Below are 12,131 nucleotides of genomic sequence, written 5' to 3' on the forward strand. Positions count from 1 at the left end.
TTATTTTATTTTTTAAAGATTTATTTATTTTTATTTATATGAGTACGCTGTAGCTGTCTTCAGACATACCAGAAGAGGGCATCAGATCTCACTACAGATGGTTGTGAGCCACTATGTGGTTGTTGGGAATTGAACTCACAACCTCTGGAGCAGTATGATGCTCTTAACCATTGAGCCATCTCTCCAGCCCCTGCTTTCTTTATTTTTAACAGCAGTATGTGACAGTGCTTTCAGATTATCATTGCCCATTGCCTGTTTGCTGACTCAGTAAGAATGAAAGCTATCCGATTCTGTTCTGGCGAGGCTGGTATAATTCAGATTACTGGGTAGATGTTTGAGACCCTTGTGGTTGCCCTGAGTATACCCTTTTTGGGCAATCCTAAAGAAGAGGGTGCATTTCTCAAGCCAGAAGTGAGGCTGAGGGGTAGATATTTGCTTGTGAATTTCAGGTATCCTGTGGTCTGAAGCTGTCTTCCTTGAGGCAAGGCCCCAGAGAAAGACCAAGAGTGTGGATGCCCTGAAGAAGTGTGAACATGACCCCCATGTGCTTTTAGCTGTGGCTAAGTGAGTAATTGTTCTTTTGGGATAACATGGGGTTCTGGTATAGTTTTGACAGCNTNTTTNCCTGGCTATTCTGACTTTTTTGCACAGGATGAGCTACANGGGCCTCAGCTGCCAGAACTCCTGCTCCAGTGTTCTGGGCAGCACTCTGTTGCTAGAGGCCTTGAGGTGCTGTCTAGACATCTGTCTGGTCACTCCCTCTTCTCAGCCTCCTGGGTTCTTTGGCTCATCCTCAGCCCCAGGCTTCTGATGGGACTGTTGCCTTTGTTTCAGTACCACATGGGGCCTGGATTACATGCAAGACAGATTTGTTGATATTGGTCCACACAGAATTTAAGTATTAAGCCAAGCCCGTTTGACTGACGGGGCTTTATCTGAGAGGTTTTTGTTTGGTTGGTTGGCTGGATGTTTGTTTGTTGAGACAGGGTTTCTCTGTGTATCCTGACTGTCCTGGAACTCACTTTGTCGATCAGGCTAGTCTCAAACTCAGAGATCTGCCTGCCTCTGCCTCTGAACTGGTGGGACTAAAGGTATCACCATCACTGCCCAGAAAACCAAGAGGCTTGCACTTTCATTGTGTTAGCAGAACTCAGACCCTTTCAGCTCAGTGACCCTGGGAATAACCTGCTGTAATCCATTGTCCTGGAGTACAGAAATGATTATCCATGGTTCATATGAACTGCAATGTCATCAAGTGATTTAATCACCTCCCAGCACAGGACTGTGCCACTGGTGGAGACAGAGCCTTAGACCAATTTGGTTTTGTTTGAGTGGCATTGAGTGTTCAGATTCTGGTGCAGCTACCTTCACATTGCTACCTGACACCTCTATAGTGTCTGTAGCCCTAGCAGATGGCCGAGGTTTTAGGTCCCAGCCTTGCTAGCTTAGGCTTCCCTTTCCCAGAGTAACTTCTGTATGCNCTCAGCCAGAGCAGCCATAAACCGTACAAAGGGCTTTATTAAAGTAAATAANTCACTCATTGCTGTTCNCAAGCCAGTGTTCCATGTGCCTCCTATCTTGAGTTTATGTTCTTTAAATTACAGTTTATCTAACANTGAGCAATTAAGAGTACTATATGGCTTAAAAAACAATCAAGTTATCAGCATGAAATTTTGGTCCTGAAAGCAGCCCACACAGCTGCCTGCAGTGGAAAGGTTAGCTGTGCACCAGCTGCCACACTAAGACCAAGTGAATACAGTCCCAAGTCCTGGCCCTGCCAGAGTGATCCCCACAGCATTCCATGCCACCTTCCCCATTGTACACCCTGCTATACTACAGTAACTATGTGGGGGTGGGGGGGTACCATGCGACCCTATGTTGGTTTCTTTTTTGTTGTTGTTTTATTTTTCTGGGACAGGGTTTCTCTATGTATACCGACAGGCCTTGAACTCAGAGATCCACCTGTCTTTGCTTCCTGGGTGCTGGGATTAAAGCCTCACTTCTAAGTTAGTCTCTAACAGTCCAGTTCTTGGCTTCCTGCCAGACTTAACCTTCGGATTTCTATTCAAGTGTCTGTGAGTGTCAGGTACAACAATCATGTGCTATGGTCTGAGTGTCCCAGGTCCCCAGAACTGACCTGTGGAAGCTGATCTTTGTGTTTGCTTAGGTTGCTACGAGGGATAGACAAGGGAGGTTAATAGTGTAGGGTTGGTGTCTTATTAAGGAGCAGTCTGAGTTTTCAGGTTTTGTTTTTTAAATCTGCCTTAATTAATGTTTGTCAAGGTTAGTTTCACATTTCATTTGGCCCAGATAGTTTTAAGAAGTTAAGATCTAGCCTGGTGGAGGTGGTGGTGCATGCCTTTAACCCCAGCACTCAGGAAGCAGAGACAAGCAGATCTCTGTGACTTCCAGACCAGACTGGTCTATAGTATGAATCCCAGGACAGCCAAGATGGTTACATAGAGAAACCCTATCTTAAAAAAACAAAAAATAAAAAGAAGAAATTAAGATCTCACTGTGTATAAATGTTCTAAACAACACTGTGGATCAGTGAAGGATCTGGAATGACCTCCAGGGAGCCCTGAACCATGACTCAGACCTTTTCTATAACATATTTCTAGGCTTGTTGGTCTTACCAGGAGCAGGGTACAGCTGATCACCTACATAGAATGACTCCCAAGCATGGTAGACACTATTCTATGTCCCTTGCTCTAAGTACTTCTCCCACAACAGGTTGTTCTGGAGTGAAAGGAAGATCACCAAGGCTCGGGAGTGGTTCCATCGCACTGTGAAGATTGACTCAGATCTGGGGGATGCCTGGGCCTTCTTCTACAAATTTGAACTGCAGCATGGAACTGAGGTGAGGCTACACTAGCACACTGGTGTGCAGTGATAATCTGCCTGCTTCCCTAGCTATTCCTGAGACAGTAGAAAGCTCCATCTAATCCCTGGGGAAGGGGAGGCAGGAAGTGGCCAAGACTAGGAGCCCCTCCCCTGTTGAGCTTCATTGGAACCATGCTTATAAGGCAGGGGGACCAGGGTGTCCTGGGGTCCTCATTGGAAGTAGTGGCTAGACCACGTTGAATCCAGGAAGTACCTAGTTCAGAGAGTGTACCTGGCAACTTGTGGGAATCAAAAAATAGGGAGTATGACACGATTCAACACAGAGATGCACTGACTTTGAGGGCATGTTCCACAAGAGAAGGAGATGGCTTAAAATCTGCTGGGGCCAGATCTACAAGGAGACAGGCAAGACCTGTACCTCACAAGACGTAAACCTCACAAGGAACCCACCTAAAGCACCCTTTTGTCTCCCCAGGAGCAACAGGAGGAGGTGAGGAAACGCTGTGAGAATGCAGAGCCCCGACATGGAGAGCTGTGGTGTGCTGTGTCCAAGGATATCACCAACTGGCAGAGGAAGATTGGGGAAATCCTAGTGCTGGTGGCCGCCGGCATCAAAAATACCTTCTGATAGGAGGGGTGACAATAGGAGCAACACATGGACAATGGGCACAAACCCTACACTGTCTTTTACTCATTAAAGGTTTTTATAGAGTTATGTTGGGGCTAGGGCCTCACTTGTTTTTCTGTTTTGTCCTTGGCGTCTATTCCCCATGAATGATGGTCAAGTCTAGTCTGGTTTGGATGGAGCCTCCTGAAAGTGCTTATGGGCTCCAGATAAAAGCATAGCTGGGTATTGAGGGCTTGCTGAGATTTTTGTGGAGATGTTAAGAGTACAGGCTATATGGAAAATATGGGCTCTGTCACAGATCTGTGATACAAGAGGCTGAAGGTCACATGGGGACCAAGCTATAAAAGATTGAAAGGCTTGTAGAAGTCCCCATTATTTCGTAGTCACCTGAGGTAAAATGCGACTGGCAGGCACCTTTGCTTAACTTGGAAGGTGTGAGCTCANTCTTTTGCAGTCGAGGACAGGAGCAGAACCTGCTGATTGATTGATGCTTAACAGGCTACTTGTGTGCTGATTTGGGGAAGTACTTCTTGCTTCTGTACCGAGGAGTATCTTAAGAGAGTTGCATGGGCATTTCTATGGAGATATCCATGGGGTTTCCTTTGATGAGGGACCATACCCAGTAGTTCCTTCACAGATGAAGGGCAAAGAACTTGACTACAGCATCAAGCTGTAGTGGTTTCTTCTTTTGACTGAATGAATGCAGTGGAGCAGTTACAGAAGAGTATACTTGGGTTAAGTTTTCTGTAGGGCTGTGAAAAAAGTCTGGATAGCCTATAGTGTCAAGGTTATCTTTCCTGTCTGTGAGAATGGAGGATATTTTTGTTACTGAGGTGGTCCCCAACTCCTTGTGTATCACATTTATTTATTGGGTTCATGTATGCCACAATTTGCCTGTGGAGGTCAGAGGATGCCCCTGGGATCACACAAGGCTTGGCAGCTTGCTGCCTTACCCTGCTGGGCTATCTCCTCAGCCCACGCCATTGCTTTGCTTCTGCTGGAAGAAGTTGAGCTTTGCTCAGCAAAGATGAGTTGTGTTCCAGAGGCTGCTGTTATGCTAAAGGGAAACAGCAGCCCTGGGACTGGACTGGGCCTCTTACTCCTGGATAACCCCAAGGTTTGGAGGGATGAAGTGGGGCCAGTGATGGAAGTCTGGGAAGTCCCAAGTTCCAAACTTGCTGGGACAAGTCTGTCTGAATATGGATTGGGGCTAGCTTGCCTATCAGGAGAGACTATTGTTCTCTCTGCCCATTGAGACNGAGTAGGGGTCTCTGAGGGTTTGGAAACTCAATCTAAGACCCAGAGAAGCCCTGGATCTGCTGCAACAAGCAGCTGCTNTGCTCCAGGGTCAGGTTAATTGGGATTGGGGAGGNGTTGGGGAGGGGCTAGGGGCCGGGCTGGGTTACTGAACTTTTCCTACCCTCCCTTGTCGCTCCCTCCCTTTGCTGGAGGAGCCAACTTCAAAAGCCTCTCCACCTGCCCCTCAGCTCTATCTAGGGAGGACCCATCGGCCAGTAGAGGACCTTTTGTGGCTGCCAGTTGCCTATTTCATTGGCCACCCAAAGACCCAGAGGANCCCAGGATCAAATGTGTGTGGCCTGCTAGAGGGAGTAAGGGTGGGCCAGACCCTGAGAGGCCTATGGTGAGCATCTGGGGCCTTGGGTCAAGGGGCTGGACGTGGGCATAACAGAGGGGGGTATGTGTCTTTTTCCCTGAGCCTCATGGAAACCCCCAGATGTTTATAATGGTACCCCATAAAATGACCATTGCAGGTCTTATGTTCTGACTTTCCCAGAACCCTTTTTCTCTTACACTGAGTTAAACCTGAGTTGTAGGGACTCCCTAAGCAGCCAACCAGTCCCATGTTGGTGCTAGATACACTAGCAGTCTCACTGGCTGGCCTAATTGGCTCTTGTTCTTAATGTGGTCTGATGGGCTGTTCTCAATATTCCTCCATTGGCCATGGTACTCAGTGACTTGCAAGAGAGTTCTTCGGTTTGCTGTTATCCCAGGCAGAAGCCCCAAACCCCACCCATCTCTATGTGGGAGTTTGTGGTATGCTCAGTTCAGCTCTCCTGCCAGGGCTGGGAAGCTGAGTCCTGTCATTTCGCTGGCCTCACCAGATTAATTTTCCAGCTCAAGTAGACTGCCTAACTCCAGCTGGGAGCCTAGAGGCAGATTTGGGAACTAGTCCATTTGAAGGAACTGGGGTTCTGGGGACCTTCAGTGTCCTAATTTGTGAGCTTTCCCCAGCATCAGTCCTTTCCATTCAGGGTGGGAGGAAACTTGTTGGCAGGCTTTGCTTTTTCTCTTGCTGTCTCTGAGTGCCGCCCCCCCCCCTGCCCCCAGCCTTCCCTTCTCATTGGGAGCGTATTTTGGAGTTCTGAGCCATTGTTTTTGCCATAGTTTTGGCTTTCTGTGACTGGTTGTGATTGGAGTTCTCATACAGCATAAAAGCAAAGTGGTTTACCCCTAGATCCCTTCTTGTTCTCCCAAAGGACTTGAGATGTATGTNCGAGAGAACAGCCAAGAGACTGANAACCAGGGGATAGGAGTGGGCTATGACTAGTAGGTATGGGTCTGAGCATGGTCAGGGGTGAAGCTGTATGAGGGATCACTTCTTGCTGTATGCCCTCCCCTACTCCACTTCCTGTACAAAATAAGGGAGCTCTTACACATCCATGGTACTNTAGGTGCTCACTTTTCTTCCTCTCCAATGTAGACCATAATGCCATCCCTTGTCTCTGGACCTGTTCTCTGTCACCTTCCTAGTCCCTTTGGGGCTCAGTGAAAATTTCCCCATGCCCCACTCCACACTCCACAAATGTTCACAGAACATGGCTATCGTATCATGGATGTGTTTGGTTTGTCTCCTTCTCTAGGACTGCCCANGTTTATCATAAGCCATGGCCAGAGGTTCTGATGAGATTTTCTATCTCCCAGCATCTCAAACATGAGGGAACACCCTTTGTGGTCACTCCGAGTGTCTATGGGGCCACTTCTTGTGCAGGGAGGCCTATGCTCTCAGCCCTAACCTGGTGTCTTCTCCAGGTGCACCCAAAGCCTGCTTTCTACATACTACCACTGCTTCTGGCGTTTCTTGGATCTGCCCTGGGCTGGCCTGGGTCCCAGTCTTGCAGTGTCCAGGAGGTACTCCGCCACTACCAAGCCGTCATCTTCCAGGATTTGCAGACTGCAATGCAGTGGGCTGGGCTGGGTGTCCAACACACAGAGCCTGGATCCCGACACCACCGCTTCATTCAGAAAAACCTGACTGGAGCTGGTGGAGGTCAGGGACAGCCAGGGACCTCCTGTNATGCCCAAAAGGTATGGGGAAGGTTCCCCCAAACAACTATTTGTTTACTCCTCAGGCCCCACCCCCATGTCCCTCCCCTGCTCTGGCTTTCCTTCCTTTCCAACTCAGGAGAGTAGCATCCTACTGTCTATTGAGTCCTTGGGTCAGACCCTTCTTGGGAGTGTGGCTGGAGTACCCCACAATGCATTAGAGAAAGCGGCATGGACAGTGGCAGTGCGCACCGAGGCAGTGATGCGCAGACACTGCCGAACATCCTACAGGGTATGCGTCCTCAATCTCCCCTCCCCTAAGAGCTATGGTATACCAATGGCCTGAGGCTTTGGACTCAATTAGGGCCAACTGATCTGATGACAACCCACTTCCCTCGTGGCTAAACATGAGCTGTGAGATGAAGGCAAGGGTGCAGAATCTGTATGCACTGACTCACAGCTGGTCTCTACTAGCAGATCCAGCAGCCAAGGAAGCACGCGGTACAGCTGCGCAGCAGTCGGAGGCGGCTCCTGCTACGTGCCCTATACGCTGTCGCCACCTGCTGGGAAAAGCTCTTTGCGCTAAGTGCCATGGCTACGGGCGAATTCTAGCACTGTCCCTGTTCTCACTCCCACTTGTCACAGAAGATTGAAAACAAACTGATTTGATAGCACCCTCTCAGCTCAGATTGCCTGCACTCAAAGGTCCAGGATGTGTATACACCCATTGAGGCCCCAATAAATGGAGCTAGTGATGTGATCTGATGCTTCTTGTCTTTGCCTGACTGGTTGTGGGTCCTNGTCTATCCAGGGATCTGCACTTCAGTAAGGGTGGGGCTTGTACTTCACAGTGGCAATGGCTGTATCTCCCTCATACAGCAGGGGGCGTGGGTGGGACGTTGGCACGGTCCTCGGTCCTCGAGTAGTGTGGGAGGCAATGAAGCCTCCTGCCCCCACCCGACAACCTGGTTAGGGATTTTAAAACGTCATGCATCCGTCCTGCCCAACTCTGGACCGGAGGAGAGGGTGGAAATGGAGAGGAGGGGAAGGCTGAGCTTGGTGGATTCAGAGCAAAACAACCGGATAAAGGAAACAGGACTTAGAGGAAGCCAGCCTTGCTGCCCTGGCCACAAACTAGACTAAGCCATTTCCTGCTGCCACTGGGGGATGGTCAGGGTGGGATGGGGGTGGGATGACTCCACANACTGCCTTAGNCTTGTCTGTTGAACTAACTGGGCCGACCCCAATACCTACATAAACCTGGGTGTCTGCTCTGCCACAATTCTATCCCTGAGCAGAAAGAGGCAATGTCCTCACCCCCCCAATCCCCCCCCCCTCGTCCTTGCCTCATAATAGGATATGGATCCCAAAAACTTCAAAGATTATCTTTCTCTGTACCTTTCAGACAGACAAACAAGGGACAAAAAAGGCAGTCTAATCTACAAGAGCAAGAAATAGCACTGAAGTTCTTCATGCCTCCATTCCTAGGTGCAGGTGTGATCTGCCCAATGGGACCTTTTGTTTCTTTTCGGTTGAGAAAGCTGAGAGATGGAGAGACCATAGCTCCTTCCTTGATTATACAACAATCATGTGCTGGAGGAGCTGGGGTCAGTGGGGTCAGGTTTAGACCCAGAGTATAGTGTACAGGAGGGAAATGGAGCTTTGTGGACATCAGTATACATTCTATTCTTTGATTCAGATTTCGAATGGTCTCAAAGCCATGATAGAGCACAAATATAGAACATTTTGATTCTTCTTTATGGNGTANGAGGCAGTGTAGACAAGTACANGGTGGGGTGTACTAGAGAGGGCCTAAGTACAAAGACCTTCAGCAAAGTCANATCTAAAATGATTCTCCCCCATGTGTGCATAGTGCGTACTATGTATATGTCAGCTGTTGTGAGGGGTTGAGGNAAGCCTGGGCCATTGCAGGGTCCTGGCCCTAGGGCCTGAGTGGTTGGTCATCTTGTGCTGGGAAATACCAGTGGAAGAGAGGTGATGGCTGTGGACTTGGACTTATATTGGTGAGCTCTATTGGTATGCTAGGGTATAGCCAATGTCCAGTGTAGAGAAAAAGGTCTGATTTTGTTGAAATATAAGCCATAGGGCAGCGGAACTTTAACTAAAGAGTGGTCAAGTGGGATCTGAAGAAGGTTAGTAACAGCCCGGGCACTGAGCCCTGAATGTCAGTATGGACAGCCCTCCATGAAGTTCCCATGGACCCATTTTTCAAAGCAATCTGTACTTATCCTTGCCCCGACTTTAGATCCTATTGGGAAATTACTTCAGTTCTAGTAAGTATCCCTCAGCTACTTCCCACTCACAGCTACTCCCCACTCACAACTACTCCCCATCTTGTTGTCCCATCCTACTGTTTAGAGAAATCAGGTATGGGGCAGGTGGCAGGCAGGGAGATAGCCAACAGAGTGTCCTGATTCCCACCTTCTGCTCCTCAGCTGAGGAAAGATCAAACAAACTACAGCCTCCTGGGACTGGAGGTAAAGCAGGGGCCTAGTTTCAGGGAATAAATGTTGATGCCTAAGCCCTGTACCAGACTACACATGAGAGACTACTTGAATCCTGCACCCATGACCCTCTGCAGGAGTCCTGAAAGCATCAGCCTGTAGTCACCAACCACAGAGGAATGACTGTCCTCTTGCAGGACAAGGACACCCACAGGAGTCCTCAAGAGCCCTCAGAAAGGCTTGGAGCTAAAGGGCAAGTCAAGTGCTACTGAGACCAGCCCAGGGACCTAAAAGGAGGCTTCTTGGGCTGCTTTGTAGTTGAGGACAAGGCATATCCTTGTGCATACATACCATATTCTTAGCACAGAAGCTGCCCCACAGTTGTTTGCTAGCTGNGGACCAGCTAGAACAGACCTTGGAGATGCTGAGGCCCAGACATGAGGCTGGAGACTGCTGCTATTATCCTGTCCCACACAAGCCTTTTCAATGCTTGGCTTTCCAGGGAGGTGGGGCTATGGCCCAGAAGGAAGGGCTGTGTGAGAATTACAGATGGGACCCCCAAGGCACTGGCCAGGCCTGTGCAATTTCCTGCAGCCCAGGAGCCAGGCCTCCATATGTAATCCTGGAAGAANGGGCCTGGCAGGCTTTGAAGGGAGACTGGATACCACGGCCTCCCACGACTAGGAGCCTTTGAAAGAACATCTGGAACTTGGGCAACAGCTATGAATGACAAGCTAGTTCTTGGCTTTGCAAATCCCTAAGTTAATCTTGAGTTTGCCACTTGTGTGTTAACAACCCTCCCCCACCTCCCATGATGCANCAGGGAGTGAGTGACTTCTGTGTTAGGACACTACATCCCTATCCTGCTACCTTCCTCATCAGCCTAGAAATGTGGCAGAACTGAGTGAAGGGCGTAATAAGGATAAACATGTCTTCTGTGTCTGTGTGTCCTGTGAGCACAGAGCCACAGCTAAACAGGTAGAGCTCTAAACTCAGCTACATTTCTAAAGCTGGGCTCACTTTGGCAGTACATATACCAAAACTGGAATGATACACAGAAGATTAGCGTGGCCACTGTACAAAGAAGACACATAAATTTATAAAGTATTGCATATTTTTCCTAATTAACAGTGCTGTATCACACACAATTCTTTAATGGGAGACAATAAGTAGGCCCAGACCTGGTTCAAGTTATGATTCTTAGGCCGCTCCACTGGGAGATACTACACTGTTAAATCCTGTGGTGGAAGTAAAGGGAGATTCAGCTTTGCAACTGCTTGGAATTAAATGATTGCCCCTTCTACTCAAGGAGTTATTGGGGGAAAACAAAAAGCTGGGCTCCTGGGAGGCTTGGCAGCCCCATGGACAGGGCTGTGAAGGAGGAGGAAACATCTGCTCCCAGACCTGGAGAGGGCCTGGCCTTGCGGGCCTCTGGATACTTGCGTGTGGGGTCCTAAAACCTGCAGATGTTCAAGAAGGCTGCCTGTTTCAGCTGCAGCTAACTGGAAATAAACAAGGCCCTCTACTCCAGGAAGCACATATTACTGGGGCGGGGGTGGGGGGAAAGAGTGAGGCAGGTGTTGAGGTCCATTGTCCCTGCCAGTGGCCTTCAAGACCTGGGAGTGGGGGTGCAAAAGACATCCCTGCCCTCTCCCCAGGAAGACTTAGCTTTGTAAACTCAGAGAAAAACACACAGACACACAGACACAGACACACACAGACACACAGACACACACACACACACACACACACACACACACTGCTTTGTTAGACTCTGGAATAAGCAGCAAAGAGGTAACACCTGCCATGGGAAGTGAGTTCTTGTTTGGGTGGAAATGGGAAGGTCAGGCCCTTGGCAGCTGTGCAGTGCCTGTTGTGGGGGAAGTGGGACATCCTGAGGCCCTAGAACCTGGGTCACCTCCTTGCTGTGTAGATGGGATTTCTACTGCTGTCTGTGGAGCACACATCAGTCTGTTGTACCCTGGGAAGCTTAATGGTACACTGGCTAGGCCTTGTTGCATACCAGTCCAGTTGTGACAGTTTATGGCTCAAGAGAGAGGGAGCCAGGTGAGCAGGCTCTGTCCTTGGACTGCCCCTGGCGCCCCCTACCCGGCACAAGGCCAGGGGTCAGGGCTGCAGAGCAAGATAAGCCCAGCTTCCTGCACTTACTCCCAGAGCTGCGACTCCCAACGCTTCCTGTTTTCTGGAGGGCAGACAGGGGTGTGGGAGACTGGACAAGGTGGTGGGGGCTAGGGTCATGGAACAGAGGGTGGAGTTTCAGGGGAGGGGGCTATANGAGATGGGATGAAGTCATGGAGGACAGGGCATAGATACAGGATGAGGTAGAGAAGTGGGAGCAGATTNCTGGGAGATGTGGTAAAGCTGTAGGGGCCAGGGTCATGTGTGGCATNTCCCCAGAGGCAACAGTGGTAGAAGCCAGGTCTGTGGTACAAAAAAGTAAAGTTGTAGGTGGTCAAATCCAAGAGAAGGAATGAAGCCATGAGCGGGGGTTGTGAAAAAACTGTGTGGTTCTGGAGGAAGAACCCCTGGGAACAGGAGCCAGGAGACCTGAAAAGCACTATAGACCTAGTGTGCAACTAGGTCCTGCTCTCAGGTCCTTAGAAACAACTACCCTCTATGTACACTCTTCCCTCCTCAGTGAGTTCCNGTCCTATCCTAGAGCAGAAGATTTTAGTCTGGGTAGTGGCTGAAGGACCAAGCCCCACAGAATCTTAGTTTGGCACCAGGCATGCTGGTACATGCTCTTAATCCCAGCACTTGGAAAATAGAAGCNGGCAGAACTCTGTGTGAGGCTGGCTTGGTCTACACAGGAAATTCCAAAACAGCCAGGTGACAGAGAGACCCTGTCAAAAGGAAGAGAAAGAAAGAAGACAAGAAAACACACAAAA

The 12,131-nt window shown here is 49.3% G+C and overlaps 2 protein-coding genes and 1 non-coding gene across 3 annotated transcripts in view; all 3 read left to right on the forward strand.

Annotated features, from left to right (window-relative positions):
• Prpf6 (pre-mRNA processing factor 6) overlaps positions 1-3,559 on the forward strand; it is a 55,175-nt gene extending 51,616 nt beyond the window's left edge. The window contains exons 18-20 of the mRNA XM_029468671.1: positions 450-564; positions 2,734-2,860; positions 3,320-3,559. Of these exons, the coding sequence (XP_029324531.1) occupies positions 450-564; positions 2,734-2,860; positions 3,320-3,472 (395 nt within the window). The 3' untranslated portion in view covers positions 3,473-3,559. The remainder of the gene's footprint in view (positions 1-449; positions 565-2,733; positions 2,861-3,319) is intronic.
• Positions 3,560-5,048: 1,489 nt separating this feature from the next.
• C2H20orf204 (chromosome 2 C20orf204 homolog) lies at positions 5,049-7,369 on the forward strand. The gene is made up of 4 exons (XM_029470518.1): positions 5,049-5,114; positions 6,524-6,799; positions 6,897-7,049; positions 7,235-7,369. Exons 1-4 carry the CDS (start codon positions 5,112-5,114, stop codon positions 7,367-7,369), a joined length of 567 nt encoding a protein of 188 aa, XP_029326378.1. The 5' UTR covers positions 5,049-5,111.
• Positions 7,370-10,234: 2,865 nt separating this feature from the next.
• LOC115030423 lies at positions 10,235-10,341 on the forward strand. Its single transcript, XR_003836028.1, has one exon. It is a non-coding gene; the product is annotated as a U6 spliceosomal RNA (small nuclear RNA).
• The last annotated feature ends 1,790 nt before the right edge of the window (positions 10,342-12,131 follow it).

The sequence above is a fragment of the Mus caroli genome, chromosome 2 (genome assembly GCF_900094665.2).
Source record: "Mus caroli chromosome 2, CAROLI_EIJ_v1.1, whole genome shotgun sequence".
NCBI classification, from domain to species: domain Eukaryota; kingdom Metazoa; phylum Chordata; class Mammalia; order Rodentia; family Muridae; genus Mus; species Mus caroli.